At 35.0% G+C, this 20,514-nt stretch overlaps 3 protein-coding genes across 3 annotated transcripts; 2 read left to right on the top strand and 1 right to left on the bottom strand.

Moving 5' to 3' along the window:
* Window positions 724-6,059, top strand: LOC109718330. Its single transcript, XM_020244517.1, has 4 exons — window positions 724-1,002; window positions 2,504-2,777; window positions 4,514-4,571; window positions 4,915-6,059. Exons 1-4 carry the CDS (start codon window positions 899-901, stop codon window positions 5,517-5,519), a joined length of 1,041 nt encoding a protein of 346 aa, XP_020100106.1. The 5' UTR covers window positions 724-898; the 3' UTR covers window positions 5,520-6,059.
* Window positions 9,435-14,475, top strand: LOC109718955 (mitochondrial outer membrane protein porin 5-like). Its single transcript, XM_020245461.1, has 6 exons — window positions 9,435-9,576; window positions 9,694-9,761; window positions 12,462-12,572; window positions 12,659-12,745; window positions 12,989-13,197; window positions 13,834-14,475. Exons 1-6 carry the CDS (start codon window positions 9,531-9,533, stop codon window positions 14,138-14,140), a joined length of 828 nt encoding a protein of 275 aa, XP_020101050.1. The 5' UTR covers window positions 9,435-9,530; the 3' UTR covers window positions 14,141-14,475.
* LOC109718956 lies at window positions 15,676-19,606 on the bottom strand. Its single transcript, XM_020245462.1, has 2 exons — window positions 19,523-19,606; window positions 15,676-16,610 (listed from the first exon to the last, which is right to left on the bottom strand). The coding sequence occupies exons 1-2, from the start codon at window positions 19,544-19,546 to the stop codon at window positions 15,900-15,902; spliced, it is 735 nt and encodes a 244-aa protein (XP_020101051.1). The 5' UTR covers window positions 19,547-19,606; the 3' UTR covers window positions 15,676-15,899.

The following is a 20,514-nucleotide window of genomic DNA, read 5'->3' on the forward strand; positions in this document are numbered from 1 at the left end:
GGAGCACACCACATGTAATCCCGCAGAGAACTGAGCAGGTCTGGGCCAATCTAGAGGGGGAAGGAGGCGGGGCGGTGTCACGCCCGGGTACCAGCGGAAGCATATCCGGTACGTGCACAGACCCGCCATACAATTGCAGTATATAAGGCGTCTACAAGAAGCAAGTCGATAGGAAGAGGCATAGTAGTAAATGGTTCACCGCTTTTAGTGCAGCCATGATAAGACGGTGAATGATTCACCGATTCACCGTCTTATCTGTACTTTAGCCCGGATTCGAGGACTTAGCCAAATTAGGCTGGGTAGGAGTTTTACTCTAAAGACGGTGAATAGTTTACCGTCTTAGGAAGACGGTGAACAATTCACCGTCTTATGTAGCTGCTGGTTCGAGCACTAGGGGCACTGAGAAAGCGCGCGGCAAGAGCACTGAGAAGGCAGTGAATGGTTCACGCCTAGAGAAGACGGTAAACCATTTATCGTCTTCTCAAGGATACTATAGAAGATTCACCTCCTTTATGAGACATATGTAAAGACGGTGAACGATTCACCGTCTTTGCGGGAAAAATCTGAGGTGGCGCCGACGTGGCGAAAGAAGGGTTAGTTTGACAAATAAAATTTTCATAGGATTATTTTGCTAATTACAAAATTCTACGGGGTCATTTTCAAAAAAAAGCCCGATTTTTTACATTAAAACGAGTGAGAGAATGTCCTTTTCCTTCTTCCTACGCCTCCAAAAAAAAAAAAAAAAAAACTTCCTCTCCTCTCTCTCTTCTCCACTCCTATAAATAGTGAGTGCACATCGACGGCGAGGGTTACAGTATCCCCTCCCTCCGCCGCCACGCTCCGCCGCACACCGCCGCCGGGATCCGCCGTGAAGCCAAAAAAACCCTACCCTTCTCCGATGAGTTCTCCCCCTCCGCGGCGCCGATCGCACGCCTCCGCCTCCGCCTCCGCCTCCGCCGCCGCCGCCGCGGCGAAGGGATCGTCCCATGGCGACCACAAAAGGTTGCTACTACCCCTTGCTCTCTGCTATCTCCTTATATTTCTGGTTTTCTCGGCCTAGGGTTTGGGGGATTAGGGTTTGAGGTTAGTTGATCGAAACGATGAACTGTTTTAGGAATTCCCCTTTTGTGGTTTAGTATTTTGCCGTTAATGTGTGTCGAGTTAGATCTGAATCTGATTTATGATCTTTTGTAGTGCATGCGTTTTCCAGTTTCTTTCTCTTTTGTTTAATCTTTTTTGCTGTAAATTGTTGAAAATGAAAGGAAATGACAGAAGAACTTATCTTTCCGTGTCCTCCGCCTAGGGTTTGGTGGACTAGGGTTTGGGGTTATATGCGGTGATGTGTTGTTGGAATTCCCCTTATCTGCTTTGGTTTATTGTAGAAAATGTGTATCAAATTAGATCTGAACCTGATCTTGAGCTATTTGTAGTGAATGCCCTTTCCGTCTTTTTTTTTTTTTTTCTGGAAATATTTGAGGAGGAAGGAATACGAGAGAAGAATAGATATAATGCTAGAGGCGGATAAACAATGAAGGAGAAACTATAATACGCAAGAGGTGAAGATGATGGAAATTGACATCCTGAAAAGGATTCTTTCTATATCCTCTTTTTTTTTTTTGTTTTTTTAGAAATTTGAAAGAGGAATAAAATGATGAACATTGTAGAGAAGCCAAGAAAGAGAAAGGTCAATCCAAATAAAAACTCAAATGTGGAGCGACTCGGATGAAATTGAGTCACTTGACCAATTGAAGATTCTGTACATGGTGTGGGATATCGTATATAGGGTAGGTTAGTATTATTACACGTGAACTATTTCTTAGTCTAAGATTTCAGAATTGAGCGATATTAGACGTATCCATGCTTGAAATGTTAAAGAGTACAAGAAAGAATGCAACAGCGTTCTGACCTCTGGCTGATGACTGTAGTGCTACATTGGTGTAGTTGGCCATGGGTTCTGGCATACCTCCTGAAAATTACTATCTCTGCTTGAACTTGACGCTCAACTGTATTATGCTTCTATAGACCAGCCATTTTCAACTTTAACCTAATTCATAAACTTGCTAGTTTTCTGAAAGGGCATAAAGCATTTGGTTCGTGTTTAGCCTAGCATCTTCTTCTGCTTTGAGCTGCATGCATTTCTAGTTGTAGCATCTCCCAAACAAAGTAGCTTGGAGCTTCTGCTGTGCCGGCAAAGTTGAAATGGGATTTCGAGGCACAAAAGCAAAAGCTCAAATTTGGATCTTCTACTTTTTTTTTTTTTCCAAGTGGAAACTGGTGGGAGGGATTTTTGTGAAAAAGCTGGGTCAAACAGGCCTTTGGTATGTTCTCGAAAAGAAATTATGCCCTCTTTTAAAAACATTGCTGCCTGTGCCTTTTAGGTAAATTTCCATCATTTTACTACTGCATGAAGCTTCCAGATCCATAACCTTGTTGCCTAAATTATATAATACAATATTACTCTTATTTACTAATTTATATTTCTGGTTAATTTTCTCTTTTACAGTCCGAGGAGGTCAAGAAGAGATAGTAAATGGGACACAGAGAGACCGCACTCCAGCAATCGTTACTTAGAAAATGATAATACATTTGATCGAGACCGAAAGCGAAGTAGGCGGTTTCATGATGCTGCACCACTGGAGGAACCTCCTGCTAGTGGAAAAGAAGTGCAAAATGATGTTGCAAAAAAAAGCTCTGACCAAAAGGTTGATGGACTATCTGATGGCCCCAAACGTTCATCTGATCGAGTAGATGCACCACGATCTAGCTCTCACTTCCAGGTTCTACTACTTTCCAATATGTTAAGGGGCTTTTACATATTATACATATATATATTCCGACAAAATTATCTATTTCTTGTATTCCCTTGAAAGTGTGTTTTTTTCAAAAATGATACCTTGTTTGTAAGTCACCCAATTCATGGAAGGAAGTTGGTTTCGTATCACAAAGAGCATTCTAAAGAGTAGTATTTGTGTAAATGTATAATAAGAAATTTACTTTTTGAAGGGCATATGTTAAATCACAAAGAGTTATGAGTGAAATTAGCTTTTCTATTATGGCTAGAGAAGTAAGTTTCGAACACCTATCTTAAATTTTTTTTGTTGGCACTACATAGCTGTTATCATGGTTTCAAGATTAGCTTGAAATTTTGAAACAAGAAGATGACATTTTTGGGGTTTGGTTTATGCCAGCTGGAATTGGTTTAAAGAATGTTTAGCGTTAGAAAGTCAGCTCAAATTGGCAAAAAGTAGTTTACAGGTGAACATTTTGATTCCTCCATGATCATTCAATTTGTATCTCTTTTAGCCTAGTATAAAGTCTTTGATAGACTGCGATTTATAGCTATATTTCTTCATATATGTAGCGCAATACATCATTTTGATATAACAAAATATAGTGAAATGAATTTCTCATCTGCTAGTTAGATTCTTAATTGATGTTTTGAGACTGAAAAGTTGAAATTGCTTAATCATGGCTGTTATGACTTCTATCTTATACTCAATTAGTTCATAACCACATCAACCCACTTTCTAAAACGCAAACTTGATCCACTGTTTGAAAATTCTTTTGTCTATGTGGGTTTCAGGACATTTTAGATGAGCTTAGCCTCCTTTCTTTTAAATTTTACTCCAGATCAAATATAGTTGTCAAGTTGCTTGGATTTCCAATATTACTGATCGTATCTTATATTTACGCTTTGTCCGTTTAAGAGCTTCGCTCTTTCTCACCCAGGATTAAGATATATGTTGTATTTCCATTTCTTTACTGATTAGTTAACATGCTCACTTTGCCTTATTTTTGGATATCCAATTTTTCATCTTGATGATGGGTTGTTTGACTCGTTTCCTTCATAGGGTAGCTGCCATCAAGTTTTTGCTGTTATTTTTTAACAAGTTTATTTTATGCCTTGTTGCCTTTTTATCTTTTTTGTCGCCTATAAGGTTTCTTGTGATAAAAGGTATCAATTTTACTTCATTATATTCCTTGTCTTGCATACTTCCATTGTGGTAGGTAGGGATCTAGTTTTGGCTTTTGTGAGCTTTTCATGAGCTTTTCAATATCATGCATAAATCTGATCCTGAGCTCGCAATGACTCTTTTCTTTCTTTTTTTCTTTTTTTCCTTTTTCTGGTCTTGTGGGAAAGCTCTTGTAAATATTGTAATGACAAGTAATGGTGTAGCCATTTATGTGTATGATGCCTTTTTTTCTGGCATTTCATTGCTAAATCTTCAGCAGGACACCTAGATCTTTAGTTTAATATTCTTTTCTCAGTTGAAAATTGCTACACATGTCATTCTAGACTTGTTCTTTTCCCCCCTCTATTATCCATTATTTTTCCATTGAGTGGATAATCTAAATCAATGGGTAGTTCAGCAAGAATGCTGGTTGGATAATATTCTTTGTCCACTACTAGTGTTTCATTTTGTTCAAACGATATATTTCTCCTAATCAAGCTGACTGTTGCTCGGACCTGTGCCCTCAAGTACCTTGTTGTATACTATGCTTCTATGTACAGCATGATGAGCGTGGCAATACTGGGCACGGTGGTCGAAGCTATTCTCGCCGAGCTACTGGTGATTCTCGAACCTCCTATCATGATTTGTCGATAGTCATTTTTCTATCACTACAATGCAGTGAAGCCCCTTTAAGTGTTACATTTTTCTCTTTGCTCCCTTGAAAAATTAAAACTTACATCTTGCCCCCTTAATAAATTGTCAAAGTGATAGATATTTAGGAGTTAAGTGTGATGAAAACTTGTAGTTAAGATGGGTGATACATAAATTCCACTCTTTCAGGGGAGCAGAACGAAAATCAAGATATTGCGAAATTTGAAGGGTCCCTTTTTCCGTAATTTAGCCATTCTTTGTTTCAATCGTCGTGATGTCCTCAGATATTTGCATATTTTTTTTTGTACAGACCATGGAAGAAGGTGGGATGATCAGAAGGAAAGGTTTAATGATAGAATCAAAGACAAAATTGAGGATCATAATTTGCCGAAGAAGGCCGAGAAGTACCAGTCTCGAGGGCACAACAATAAAGAATGGAGACACGATGGGTTTTTCCAGTTGGAATCCGAGGTGCCTCCTGCCAAGAGAAGACCGGCATTTAGTGAGAAGAAGATACCTAGAGAATCTCTAGATCATGGATTACCTGACAACAGTAAACCTGCATCGGATGCCGCACAAAGGGAAGAAAGGGGGCCGCAGTATGTTCGAGGGCTAGATAGGTCAGATAGGCCATTCAGAAGGGCGGATGAGAGAAGCAGTAGGTGGGAAGAAGCAGCCTCTCAAGGAAGAGAAGTTCGCCAAGGTGGGTATCAACCTAGAGAGAGATTTGGCGGCGGGGGAATGAGGGGAAGAGAGAGGTTTAATAGTCAGTACAGTGAGAAAAACTCCTATCAACCCGGTGGCGTTAAAGTAGAGAAATGGAAGCACGATCTCTTCGATGAAGCCAATAGGAGCCCAACCCCAAAGAACGAAGAAGAGCAAATTGCGAAAGTCGAAGCCCTTTTGGCACTTTAAGAACTTATATGCACGAGGCTTTCTCGCAAGTAAAATGGCTTCTCTGATCAATACATTGGCTGATTCTTGGTTCTGGGGCTTTCTGGTTCTCTGCAGATAACCTTCAGTTGGAAAAAAAAAAAAAAAAAAAAAAAAGGAAAAGAAAAAGCAGGTTTATTTTGATTCTGGGAATCTAGTAGATCTTTTCTGCTGTGAAGGAGAGATGATTATTTAAGAAAAGTTGGGTCTTGTTGAACTCCTGATTGTGTGGAGACGAGTATGTTATCATCGAAGCCGATTCTTTCAAGAGTGATGGTAAGGGTGCCTCAAAATGTGCCGTAATGCAGTTGATGAGTCAATTTTGTATGAGCAAAATTTCATAAAAGGTTATTTAGCTTGGAGCCACCCTGATGATGTATGTTCTTCGATACCCACATTTCCTTTTGTTTTGATTTCCAATGCTCGCCTTTTGCATAGACTGAGTAATAGGAGCATTTTAGTGAAATGATCTAATGCAGTTTATGCGTCAGTTTTATATAAGTAATATTTTATTAGAAGTAATTTAGCTTGGAACGCATTCGAAATATGTACTTCGGTACCCAAATTCCCTGTTGTTTAGATTTTTACCCCCCATTTTTGACAATCCTTACAATGTCTGTATGTTTAAAGATCATAAAATTTTTTTTTTTTTCTTCTCTTGCAATGTATCTATGCTAAACTCTGTTAACACTGTTAATCAAAATTTTCACCTATATACTAAATTAATAATTAATAGCTAATAAAATTATTTTATAAATTTTAAAATTCAATTAATTAAAATGTAATTAAAATAAAAAATATTTGGAGTAACATTATTGACAAATGATGTATAACAATCAAAATGCCCATATGTTATTAGAAGCCATGTTTTTCAAGATTTATTATCACTGACGCTTCCAGTAGTTTCAAAATTAATAATACAGAAATTAATTTATCTAATATGTAAGAAACAGATATTCAATAACTATAATCTTTTTGTGTGTAACCCTAACTTTTATGTAATATCACAAATCGTATCTAATAAATTACTTATCAATTTAAAGATATTTTTTTGCTTATGGAGCGTGAATGATGCGATATGGTTTTTTTTAAGACAGTTTACATGTGAGTGATTATTAAATTATAAATTTATAAAACTTATTTGAACAATAGATCATTTTATTTCGGCTATTTAATTTTTTAAAACTTTTAACTTTAGTATATAATTTTTTAATTCATTTAATTTAAGTAATTTGACGGCTTTTTGGATATAAAATTTAAATTAATTGCTTATTTTCATAAATTTACTGTTGCGTAAATTGTATAAAATATGCTAACTAAATTCGAACAGATAAACGAGCATTCAAAATTTAAGATTAAAGAGCCACTAGTTAACCCAAATCAAAACTATGGACAATTTTGAACCCTACTATCCAATCTTTAAAAAATTTGATTTACTATCAAACCTTTCAATTTGTTTGATTTAAGTGAGTAAATGTCACTTTAATTTTAAAATTTAATCTAATATATTATTTTAATATTCTTATAGCTACGAGAATTATATAAAATATATTAACTAAACTTGTAAAGATAAATAAAATATTCAAATTTTAAAATTAAAATATTATTGTCAAATTAAAATTAAATAAATTAAAATATTGGATAGTAAAGTTATAATTTTAAAAAATTAATATTTCATTTAAAATGATTCATATTTGAGAAAGGGATGGAATAACCCTTAACCCCCATTTTATCCCCAAACACTTCCCCAAACACTTCTAAAAATGGATGGGGTTAGCTAACCCCCACCAAATCCCAACCAAATACTATTTTCTATTCATAATAACCCACTATCCTTCTTATCCCACCTACTCCAACCAAACACTATTTTTTACTATCCTGGACTAACTCCAACTCCCAACCAAATATAAAAATGCTCTAACCCTACCTTAATCCTAAACTTAATCCTATCCCTGAAATAACTAGTTTTTTCTTAACCCCGAACCAAACGGTAGCTTACAGTTCTACCAATGATTAGTGCGTCACTCTAATAATTATGTTATAGCATCACTAATGTAGTAATGTCTAAAATAAAATGATACGTCACTATCACACGTCACTATCACGCCAACAAGAATTATAGTATTCGAGGAACTCAATGGGACAAAGTTTTTAAAAATTAACTACAATAATTTGAGATTCTAGTTTAAAATTTATGGTAAACTTTAAATACCATCCCTGTTATTTCATAATTTTTTACTTTAGTATCTTATAATTTAAAGTATATTAGTGCTTTTATTTTTTTTTCTTTTTGTCAGCCTCTCAGTATATTGTGATTTACAATGTATCAATTTAGTACTATATGACTTTATTTTTTTTCTTTTCGTCAGTTTCTCTGCTAACTTTTCGTTAAATTATATACAAAAAATTACAGATACTCTACGTATGGTTTATCGAATATTCATTTTATTACCCTTTAGTTTTAACTTTCTTACTGATTTAACAAAAAAAAATTAGTGAAGGGATTAACAAAAAAAAATAATTAAAATCACATGATACGCCACTTTAAACCATAGGATACTAAAATAAAAAAAACGAAACCACAGGAGTGGTATTTGAAGTTTTTCCATAAAATTAAAATAAAATAATTAAAGAACCAAAATTACATCACCCATAATTGTTTGAAAATTTAAAGTAGTTCCATTTTTAATATTACTTCTCAAATATAATAGATGGGAACGCGTTTGGTTCGGCCTAGAATGAATTAAAAAAATATTTTTGGTAGGAAAAATAAATTTTTATTTGTTTGGTTTAACGTACAAATACTTTTACGAATTTGAAAAAAATTAAAATTTTCGTTTTTCGTTGTTTTTCAGTAAAAACGAAAACTCAAACTGCTTAAATTATTTATTTATTTTTTTATCAAATCAAACAAATATAAATTTTTCTTCAAATCAAATAAATATTGATGAAAAATTATCTCTTTTTTTTCTACAAATTAAACATTACAAAACATTAAAAAAAAATTTCACCAAAATTTTTTTTTCAAGAAAAAATTATTTTTTCGATTTTATGATGGACCAAATAGACCCTAATATATCCATCAACCCTTTTTTTAAAGTCAAACATGTGACTTAGAATTATTTACACAAAAAAAAATGACACATGCACCCTTTTTAGGGTGAAAATTATTTATTTTATGAGTGATGTTTTTTTTATCAATTATATAGTCCTGATGAGTTTTTTTTTTTTTCTTTTTGAAGAAAAATTTAGGAAATGAATAGAGTATAATTTACACTCATTTTGCAGCATGCGAATACTATTACTTATGGAGAACAATATTAAATATTACATTCTAGTCTTTCCGATGTTATATGTTACTATTTTATTTATTTTTTTAAAAATAAATAAAATAATTAAACTTCAAATTTGAGACATTAAATAATAAATTGTAAGATGTATATTATATAATACAACGCAACAAGTAGCATTTTCTAATAGAAATCATAAATTGCATATTATAGTAACAAATAATATATAAAATAATGAGAAAAAAGTTAAATCACGCTTCGATGTCACACATCACACTTTCGTTCTCAAATTTTAATTTATTATTATAATTTTTGATTCAGACTTTATAAATTAGTATAATTAAATTTTATAATTCAGTTTTGTTGACTAAATATTAGCTGTTGAATTCAAAAAGAGACAACAAAAAATTACGCTCAAACTTTGTAAATTATTGTAACTAAATTTTACAATTCAGTTTAGTTGACTAAATATTAGCACTCGGATTAAAAAAGCGACAACTAAAATTATAATATATTAAAGTTTCAGGACTACAGTGTCGCTACTCTGATTGTTTGAGTACCAAAGTGTAATTTAGCCAAAAAATTACAAGGTTTCTCTCTCCTCCGATCTCTTGTCTCTGTCTCTCTGTCTCTCTCTCTCCTAATTAATTCCCTTCTCTTTCTTCTTCCTCGAAACCCTAATCCTTCTCCTCTCTCTAACACCATGAAGGGGCCGGGGCTCTTCTCCGACATCGGGAAAAAGGCGAAGGGTATGATCCATTCCTCCTCTTCCACACCGTCTCCAAATTCAGCTCATTTTCCCTTTTTTTCCCTGTAATTTGATTAATTTTTGTTTATTTTTCTCAATTTTTTGTTCGATGATTCAGATCTACTAACGAAGGACTATACCTACGATCAGAAGCTCACCATCTCCACCGTTACTGCTTCCGGAGTGGTAAACGCCTCGATCCTTTTCTTTTTCTTTTTCTTTTTAAATAGATTTTTTAGCATTAGTATGATTAATTATAGAGCAATGGATCATTGTGATCTTTGTATTCTTATTGTTGTTTGAAGTTGAAGAATTGGATCTGATATATCATCATCAGTCAATGCTCATTTTGTAATCGGCGAAAATGTCTGGAGACCCCCTCAACTATAGGAGATTCTGAAGAGGCCACATGAACTTTCATTTGTTTTGATTTTAAATAATTCCTGTCAAATTAATTGGGGATCTTAATAAATTTGGTTGAATTTACTCGTTTTACAGGTTTGTTAGTTGATAGAAATGTTGATTCCAATGTCCTACAGCTCATGAAGTGCTCAATTTCGATGAAAATCATAATTCAAATTATTGAAACAACTCTAGGTCAAAATCATTGAAAGTTAAGAGCGTATCAATCCGAAAAAATGTATATAATTTGGGGGGGTCTCTTGCTGAATGGCCTATAATTGAGGGGTTCTCCTTACGTTTTTAACCTTTGATATATGGTTGAGGCTCTATGACTTTGAATGTTGCGCTCGCTCCTAGATGGTTGTTTGGAGTATTCAGTTTTTGTACATTTTATTCCTCGGTATAACTCGCAAGTCCTTTGTTCTACCTCGTTTTTTCGCTTGTGGAGGTAGTTGAAGGTTTGTTTAGTCATTCTTGGTAAGTAAATTTCTCACTAAGATTTTTGTTATTTTGTTCTTAGATAACTGAAAGTTCATCCTGCGATGCGCAATGCAAATTTAATTGTTTACATAATAATTGAGTAATAATATATTTTATATAAATAGAATCAAGAAGAGAGTGACGGAGATTTGAGAAAAAGTAAAGATATGTGGTTGAATAATTGAATTAAGTGCCGATTGAGGGATTTACCTTTTTGTGTCTAGAGAGATGATGTTAAACATTTCGTCAATAAAATGGAAATCTTTGAATCAAAAGGTTCTCTGTGTAGCATTTTGAGAACCATGTATGTGGTGACTGAATATTTAATGAATTGTCTACATGGCAAAATCATGTTTGAGGAAATTATACATGTGGCATAACCATATTAATTGTCTACCCAGCGAAAATTCGGAGAGACTTTCTCTCTTCCCAGTACTGCAGATTTACTCCTATTTATGTTTTATTGATATAGTTTTATAGAAGTCCCTTTATTATATGTCTGTATCCCAACTTGTAAATCAACTAGCACTTTACGTAATTGAAGATAATTTACAAATTAATGCAATCTGTTGAATTGAAGGACCGTAAATCTCAATTTTCCTTAGTTTGTTAATTTTCTACATAAGTTTTCTTTAGAATTGTTTTAGGCCTTGTTCGGGAATACTAATCCTACAGCTGCTGCTTTGATGCTTTAAAGCTCCATATAATGGGAAAGTCCTTTATAGCTACACCATCTTCCTATTATCTGGTTGGAAGGTTATTGTAGGAGAACATGGAGTCAAGGAAGTACTAGATTGGTGCACAACCAATTTCATTATGATTGGAAGATGATAGATTTTTTTTTTTCCTTCTTGATTTTTACGAAAAATGATGGTGAGTTTTCGTGTGTCTGGACTGCTGCCCTTGAAAAGCAATATGCAAGCTTCACCTCTTGAAAAGCAATATCCATGTAGAACTAAAGTTCATTATGGAATTAAAACTAATTGTTCTGATCCTTGGTTCTGGTCCAAAAAAAGAGAAGCCCATCAGTTGGCGCATTCAATTGCGCATAGAAATAAGGGGAATGAAAGGTAATCACAGCCAAATGAAGCATTGTTTTCCATACTGAACTAGTATAATTTTCCGAAGCAACTGTTAGAGGGCAATGCATGATGAAACTTGCAACATAAAATTTGTTCATTTAGGAAAAAAAAAAAAATTTCTTGAGAAAAAAAGATAAAAAAGTTGATAACTTCTGTGAGATATAAATATGTATGAAAAAGAAGCAGTAGTAGAAGAATAAATGCCCTCTTTTGCAATAGGGGACAATAATATGCAATTAGTGGATAAAACCAATGAAAGTAATAAAAAACTTTGAATGGCTAACAAGCTGGTACAAACCTATTCTTTAAGACATTTGGAGTTTAGTAACTTTAATCATGTGAGGCACCAACATACAAACACAAAGAAGAGTTGATAGCTATAGAGCCAACAATGATTTTATTCTGGAAAGTGCATTAGTCTCAATGAGGATGTTTGAGAGAATGAATTGTGAATAAGACCGTATAGGACTGAAAGAAAGGTAGATTGGTTAGACTGATTTGTACCTTACATGCATTGTTCAAGTCTTGCTCCTGAGATCTCTTTATGTCTACCTCAGTCTGGTGAGAATGTTTCCTATTGTATGAGAAAAGCTTCATTCATTCAGGTTTTTTGTTTTTTACTGCCTGATCAAATGTTACGAAGTTAAGACATTGGCCTGACTCTTTTCTCTTCTTTAGCGTTGTTTTTTATTCCTTGCTCATCCGTTTTGTATCTGTAAATTATCGGAGGAAATTAATGCTTTTGGTCTTGCTATTTAGGACAACGTTCGCTTTAGTAAATATGCCTTTTATTAGATTATAGTAGATATAGTAAGATGTTCATGCAATCATTTTTTGTAGCAAACATCCTTTTTCTCTCTTTTTTCTTTCACATGGGTATCAAATCGAAAGTGCCAACAGGTTGTTTCTGATTTATTTTCAGGGCCTAACTTCTGCAGCTTTGAAGAAAGGGGGACTTTATTCTCTTGACATTGGTTCACAGTACAAGTACAAAAATACTCTTGTCGATGTCAAAGTCGACACCGATTCAAATGTATTTTTCTAACACTGATTCCTTTTCTCTTTTGAAGTGCTAACATGAAAAATTTGTCCTGAGAGTTCTCTTTTGTGCCTTGTCAGATCTCCGCTACTTTCACCATCTCAGAAATTTTTCCATATACAAAGACTATTGCTTCTTTCAAGATACCGGACTACAACTCAGGAAAGGTATTGAGATTAAATGGCTCCAATTTATAATTGTGTTTTTTTTTGGGTTTTTTTTTGGTGGTGTTCGTGGAGTGGTGCGTCTAATGCATAACCCTCAAAAATAGAGTTTCTTTCGAAAATGCTGCTCTTTGTTGGCTGAATGAAGTTTTTGAAGAGCATATATGCTTCTAAGTATAATCATTTTTCTCCAAATCTCCCAAAATCTGATTTCAGAGATACTAAAAATTGTCTTCTTTTCGCCAGTTGGAGGTGCAATATTTTCATGACCATGCAAGTTTTGCTTCAATTGTGGCTCTGAATCCATCTCCTGTAGTTGAGCTTTCCGGCACTGTTGGTGCTCAAGGAATTGCTATTGGTGCAGAAGCCGGTTTTGATACATCCTCGGGAAATTTTACTAAGTACAGTGTTGGACTTGGGCTGGCTAAGCCGGACTATAATGTCTCTGTTCTTCTGTAAGTTGTCTTTCATTCATTCCATCAAACTTTTTGATAGAGATTCCTTGAAGGGATTTATCCTATTCCTGGAAAAACAAAAGGGTTAAATCGCAGATGCAATTGCTGAAGTTTGATGATGATTCAATTACGTCCTCAGAGTCTTAAACTCTCACAATTTAGGCCATAATTTTTGTTGACTTTAATAATCAAGCCCTTCCGTTAGTTCCCCATCTGAAAGAAAGAATACTGTGTAATTATATACTTAAGGCTGAAAACTCAAAAAACCGCCATGCCTGCAAACCATAGTAATGATGCTGTTATGCAATTCTCGTTTAAAGACAGCAGAGAGGGCAGGACTTAATTGTTATGCTGGTCCAGAACAAGGCGCGTGAATTCTGAGGGCGTGATTGAAATGGATTTGAACTTGACTAAGTTTCAAATAATCCTATTGTCAAAAAACTGTAGTTAACCCAGATTGAAACTGTGGATGGTGGTCATTAGTTAAGGGGCAGTTTGGCCCTCAAAATTGAAAGTGGGCTAAAGTTACCAAAGCAAAGAAACTGTCACATTTTTGGAAATAAATGAAGAAAGAGAACTTGCGCAAAAAGATGCCAGACCCATAAAATTGCTAACTATATTATAATCTTTTGCTAGGATGGACAAAGGAGACATTCTCAAAGCTTCATACGTTTATCACTTCGATGAGTTGCAAAAGACCTCTGCCGTGGCGGAGATAACCCGAAAATTCTCGACCAACGAGAACTACCTTACAGTTGGTGGTTTATATGCTGTCGATCCCCAAACAACTGTGAAAGCGAAGCTTAACAACTCCGGGAAACTTGCTGCTCTTCTTCAACATGAAATTAAGCCAAAGTCTTTTCTTACTATCTCTGGTGAATTCGATACCAAGGTGTTGGACAGGTCTCCCAAGTTCGGTTTGGCTCTTGCTCTCAAGCCCTAGTTTTATTGTTTTTTTTTTTTTTCGTCGAAGCTGAACTACAATTTTCCATTTGGGTTCAGAAGTTAAAGGTAATAAACTTGCCCCACAGACAAATTTTTTTTTTTCCTTTTTCTTTTCTATTGAATCTTTTGATTACTGTGGGTTGATTGATTTGGGAGGTTGCTTAGGCCATTTATTACTTATTTTCGAAGGTATTATCCTCTTAGTTAGATCTCATATGCCTTTCGTTCAAAAAGGTGCTAGCCTCATGTGAATTTGATCTTGCTATCAGAAACACTCGTCTTGCTGAGTTTGCTTTTGGAATTCGAGAAGATACTAACTTGACCTTTTTAGCACTTCTGTTTGTTGTTTCTTTCAAGATGACTATGCTGTTATTTTTTTTGTTTTGTTTCTTGGTGTTTTGTTTAGTTATTTTTGGCTAAAATGCACCTTACACTCTGGATAAGTTGTCGTTTGCTTAACGGCCAAAATGAAAATAACATGCATTTGTCCTCTCCTAATGATAAGATTTTGCACCTAGATGGGTTGATTTTGGCAAAACTTGACCAAATGGCCGGCTTCACGTGGAATGCGAGTTCCGCCAGCATCTAACTTTCTAGGTGTGATTAGTGTATCATTCAGTGGGATAAAATGCATTATTTTATTTTATTTTATTTTGGAGGTTCTTCTTTTTTGCAAAATATCATTTATTCAGGAGTTTAATGTGCGCATTTTAGTCTTTTTCGTATGTTGTGAGAACATAATGCTGATTATCCAGATTTTTTACTGATAATTTTCTCAGTTTTCGGGAGATTCTGCAGTACACAGTTTGTTTCCCTGTTCTGAAGTATAAATTTCATGATTTAGCTTCAAGTGTTTGTTTTCTGCAGCATGATTAAGAGGGTAAAAATCATTTATTTATAAATGCTTATAGGACTTAACAGTTGCTGCATATATTTTCCACAAAGTGCTTGTATAGCAAAGATAGTTGCTATATTGGGATATTCATTGTGTTTGGATGCCGGAATAAGAAATTCGATGATATCTTACTATTTCTTATGAAGATTTTCTTCGGTAATTGGTAGTGATGATTTTGATTTTCGATTTAGTAGGATAAAATATTTCATCTGTGATTTAATTTTCATTATTAGGAAAAAAATAATTTAAAGACTGAATATGGTATCTAGTTAGATACTGCATGCTTCAGAAGTAAACTAAAAGGATACACCCAATATGATTTTTATTCATCCAATAGGGCTTAATAGTTACAACCTGTTTGGATATTCCTCAAAACAGAGTAATAATTTAACTTACAGTGTATTTTTTATAACTCTTGAAATATTTACTCTTTTGGTAGTAAAATTTGATATGCAAACATCAACTTGCTATTGAAAAAGTGAGGTATTAATGATTTCCATTCCACCTTGGAATAATATGTTTGAATGGAACTTCCTTCTACCAAATGGTCTTAGTCAATAAAAGACAAGTGGAGAATAGTCTAATCTCTCCTGCAAGAGGAAAGAACCAAAAAACGGCTTGAAAATTGATCACCCAAAGTAACCCAACATGGGCAAGCTAAAGCTGAGTTACATAACTAATAACAATGCTAATAAGAAACAAGAAAGGGTGTAAAGTAAACAAAACAAAACAAAACCAAACCCTAAATAAGAAGAAGAAAAAGGATGGCATATTTAAGCACTCATCACCCTCTCTTCCCCTCTCATACAACAAAAGTTTAACAATTCCAAAAGTGATACACATGCAATTATGCATATGAATTTCATGCCCTTCTCCCTATATTATTCATCTTGTTGGCCAAAGAAGAAGCACCCACAACCTTTTTTGCACCCAATCTCTTATCACTCAACCTCCTTGCATGCTGCTCCCTCCCCATCTTAAACCTTCTCTCATTCATCCCACTCCCTCCCTTCAAACTTGGCACCAAATACCAACATATACTAGTGCAACATATAGCAAAAACCCTACCAAACACCACAATGCACACCAACATCACCACCACCACCAACATCCAACTGTGACTCTCCCTCCACCCTCCCCATGCAAAGCCTTTGTTTCCCTTCCGCTCCTCCTTCGCCACCGCCTTCGCCCCTCCCGCAGCTTCGCCTGCACCGCCATCCCCAGCCAGGGTTGGCGAGGCTGGCGCCAGCTTCTGGGCACCTGAAACTCTACTCTCCTCGTCCTGTCGGTTGCGTAGCCTTACGACGACGGGGATCCAGTCGTTCGTGCTCTTGTACATGAATTGCACCATCGCGACGCCCTGCGACCCGGCCCGTGCCATGATCTTCTGCCTCTGGGACTCGAGGTCCAATAGCACGGCCGAGAACTTGTCGAGCCCCCTCGTCGAGTAGGGGTTCTTGTTACCGGCCTTCTTCTTGGATCCTTTCGGCGAGGTAGCCACCGGAGCGCGCGGGTCGTCCCCATCGATGTGTTTGAAGCTTGATGTTCCACAAAACATACTTGAAATTTCGAGCTAATGCGAGCAAAAATAAGCCAAAAGTAAATTCTTAAGAATAGTTGGGTGTTTTGTGATGGTTATGGAGATATAAATATGAGAGAGAGAGAGCGAGCGAGAGAGAGAGAGAGAGAGTCTTTGGGGGTGAAGGACTTGATGAACAAAGGAAGTGAAAAGTCAATGGTCAACGCTCTAGGAAGAAGCTTCCACAATCACGCAGTTGACTCGGGGGGTTGCGTTTAATATATATATATATATATATATATATTATATATATATATATATATATATATATATATATATATATATATATATATATATATATATTTGAATTGGTCTCGAACTAATCTAACTTTTTGCTTGTTTGATTTCTCTCCACGCTTCAGCAACTTAATTCGTTCTTCTTTTTTTTTCTGCTAAAAATTCTAAAATAATTAATTGGATTTTAAATTTAGGATTTCAGATATTATCAATCATTAAGTTCTTAGCCAGTAATATTAGGTACGGTCGGTTAGAACCCAAAATTTTAAATGTAATTACAATCATTCAAACTTTCAGCCTTCACAATAGCTCTTCAGATAGTAACCAACCTTTATAGCATAAGCTCTTTTAGTTTCTTCGTCTTTTAACTTAGGCCATATACACTCCATGTCTGTTTCCAAAATTGCAAAACTTTTCTTGCAATTTTTGTTGGTGAGCTCAGCTGTAACTACCCAATAATTTTAAATTTGAATCGTGAGGGGTTTTGGTCCAATGGACCAACCCGCTCCTCTCAAGGTCTGTAGGAGAGCTCCTTGCCAAAGAAAAAAAAAAAATCTAGAATGTATTAGTTATATTACTGATGCGACATAACCAGCCAATTAGTTTGGTCTCTTTGAGTTCACTCGTTCCATCATGGTTAATAAAAAAAATATTTTTGTTGTATATTTTACTCAAAAGAAGAGATATAATTGGCTGTTAATAGATGATGTAGTGTGACTGATATATATATATATAATCTCTCCCTAACCAAGTAGTTCTGACCCATTTGCCTTGGATCTTGGGGGCCAGGCCGAGCCACCTCTGCTGGCGCAGCACAAGGAGGTCGTGTCGTGTCGTCCCGCGCTGTTGGCCACACCCCCGATCCTGCATGACCCAGGCTCGTTACAGGTCGGGCCGGGCTAGGCCGGCACAGATACTACAGTACCCGTGCCAGCTCCACCCGGCCTCTGATCGTGACGGCGCTGCACGGCCCGCTTGACATCCCTACCTATATACTATTACACTCTCATCTAGAGTTCGGCTTGCACATAGTCCAAAACGCTTACACCGCAACGGAGTAATTAATAAATATCTCAGTGCTTGAAAAATTAGTTTGCTGGACGAGAAAAGAATATATTTTATTATTATTATTATTTTTATGGATCTTGTTTTATTTTAACAAATTCAATGTAGAAAGTCATTTGGTGGACCGTGTCCAAGTAACGAATTGTGGAGAAAGGAACGTACACATATAATCTTAAAACTCTATACAGGCTTTAAAATCACAATTTAGCTTAGTGTATATATTTCATGACATACATACAAAAGGCCTGAATATTAAAAATCATATATTCTGTCGAGTATTCGCAATTCGCTTGGATATCATTTGTTGGGATCAATCGAGTACTAAGAAATAGCGAACGCATAACACAATAACGAAATAATAATAAAGCATAAAAAAAAATTATAGAAATCACACAATCGAGAACGCAAAAATTTACGTAGTTCAACCAAAACCTACATTTATAGAAACCAGAGTAAGAATTAGCTTCACCATAAAGTAGTTAAGAATATAATGTCTTTTTCAACACTATACGGAAAACACCACTTGTAGTACAAGAAGAAAGAAACCAAGATTAAAATACTCACCAAAGAACCTTGGTTGGAATAACCCTAACACTAGGTTGAGTGAACCCCTCCAACCGACGTTCTCCGATCTTTTCCTCCAAATCGAAACACTCTCTGAGCCTCTCTTCTTCTCTCCTATTTTGGTGATTTTTCGAAACCCTAGTTTTTCTCTCAGAAGCTTCTCCCAAAGTTCCTCATCAAAATGTCCTCACCAGGGCTATCATGATACAATATATGGACCATAAACTCCGGGTTCAAAACCGACTCGAACCGTCGAATCCGACCAGCTGGATTCCCAAAATCGATCGATCGGATTTGATGCACCCTAATCCGACCGATCGGATGGTTCGAAGTAGATTTATGAACTCGATTCCGACAGATTGGAATTCCGAGCCGGCCGATCGGATTGTTCGCAGAAGAGGGACCCAACATTTTGGTGCTACTTGATGCTAAGATATATAGAACTTTGGAAAACTTGCTACTTTATATGCATAAACCTTTTAGAATTTGTGGATTACATCTATTATTATTAGTTTGATTATGTTTTAGTTTTAAAATGTCTAGACAAAAAATATTTAGAGCTTATATGAACTAACCCCACTTGATTTGAATATCTCCCGTACGACATTTAAAAACTATTGCACTTCAAAATTTGGATACATTATTTATTGTTATGGACTTGAATACTATAAACAATATAAGTTGCGTGATTATAGATTTATTAAAAAAGCGATGAGTCTAATATTTATACCAGAAACACCATCAAATAGATTAAATTAAACAAACTAAAAGATTGGATATCAAAATCAATCAAAAGGGATCATAATTCCGATAAGTTATATACATTTTTAGCTAATTTTTTTAATTTATAATGTACTGTCTAAAACGACAAGCAAACCAATTAATAAAAAATAATTTCTCCAACTTATTCCCCCACCTAAGGGTAGCTAGAAACAATAATAAAAGAATATATATGTATGATGCCCAAATTTTAAGCAACACACTCATCCCATATTCCCATGAGAGAGAGAGAGAGAGAGAGAGAGAGAGAGAGAGCATACCAACAAATGTAAGGCAAAATCCATAATGAGATGCTTCAATATCTCTCACTTGAAACCACCATCCCTTTCATATCATAGTTGAGTAGAATGGAAGCTAAATATTCACTTTCTTTTTATAGCTATATATATATATATATATATATATATATATATTGTAGAGGGTTTTTTTCTTTTCAAGTTGGTGAAGTAGGCCTATATATAAATAGTGCATTGTTCCAAGTTACACATGCAATATAGTTGCTAAGATTATTAGATGTAACCATTTCATTCATTCATTCAAAAAAAAAAATTACAAATAAACACTCTATGTTTGCCCATTGGATGAGCCAAATTGACATTAATGCAGTCGCATCAAGGGGGCCACATAGTACATTGTGCACTGGGGGATCCAATCACAGGGGCTATTTAGTTGTACGTACTTATTCAATTGTAACGGATCCAAATACGATATCTAATTTATTGTATTTTCGTATTTAAATTTACTTATTGTAGTTGGAATTATACGATGAGGCTCAACTGCCTGTCATAGTTAGAATTACATAATTCCAACTGCAATAGTTGAAAAAAATAATTTTAAACAAAAAATAAATTTATTTCTCTAATAATTTTTTAAGTAGAAAAAATACATATTTTTTCCTACAAAGGAGATAATTAATCTTACCAGCTCATATGCAAAGTGATAAAATTTTATAAATGCACATCTCAACTGCATACAACAAAACAAATTATGTATAATTATAGCATTTTTCACTACATTCAATTAAACAAAATACAAATAATTATAACTACTGTATTTTCAACTATATACATCTTTAACTATGCTGTATATATAATTACGTCCTTCCTATTGGATCTTTAAAGCGATTGCTGATTCAATGACAATTGCAAAAACCTTTAGGGCTTGTTTGGTTCATCCATTTTGGGTATGGAATGGGAATCGACAAATCCGGTTAATTTTGTTTGGTTCGCATGAATCGGTTTGGGATTTCTAT

Source organism: Ananas comosus, linkage group 12 (assembly GCF_001540865.1).
Source record: "Ananas comosus cultivar F153 linkage group 12, ASM154086v1, whole genome shotgun sequence".
NCBI classification, from domain to species: Eukaryota; Viridiplantae; Streptophyta; class Magnoliopsida; order Poales; family Bromeliaceae; genus Ananas; species Ananas comosus.

Coding starts and splice junctions, on each gene's coding strand:
- LOC109718330 (XM_020244517.1), top strand. CDS start 899: ATGAGTTCTCCCCCTCCGCGGCGCCGATCGCACGCCTCCGCCTCCGCC. Junction 1,003..2,503: donor TCCCATGGCGACCACAAAAG/GTTGCTACTACC, acceptor TCTCTTTTACAG/TCCGAGGAGGTCAAGAAGAG. Junction 2,778..4,513: donor GATCTAGCTCTCACTTCCAG/GTTCTACTACTT, acceptor TTCTATGTACAG/CATGATGAGCGTGGCAATAC.
- LOC109718956 (XM_020245462.1), bottom strand. CDS start 19,546: ATGGATTTTGCCTTACATTTGTTG. Junction 16,611..19,522: donor ATTTTGCCTTACATTTGTTG/GTATGCTCTCTC, acceptor TGCTCGCATTAG/CTCGAAATTTCAAGTATGTT.
- LOC109718955 (XM_020245461.1), top strand. CDS start 9,531: ATGAAGGGGCCGGGGCTCTTCTCCGACATCGGGAAAAAGGCGAAGG. Junction 12,573..12,658: donor AAGTCGACACCGATTCAAAT/GTATTTTTCTAA, acceptor GTGCCTTGTCAG/ATCTCCGCTACTTTCACCAT. Junction 13,198..13,833: donor TATAATGTCTCTGTTCTTCT/GTAAGTTGTCTT, acceptor ATCTTTTGCTAG/GATGGACAAAGGAGACATTC.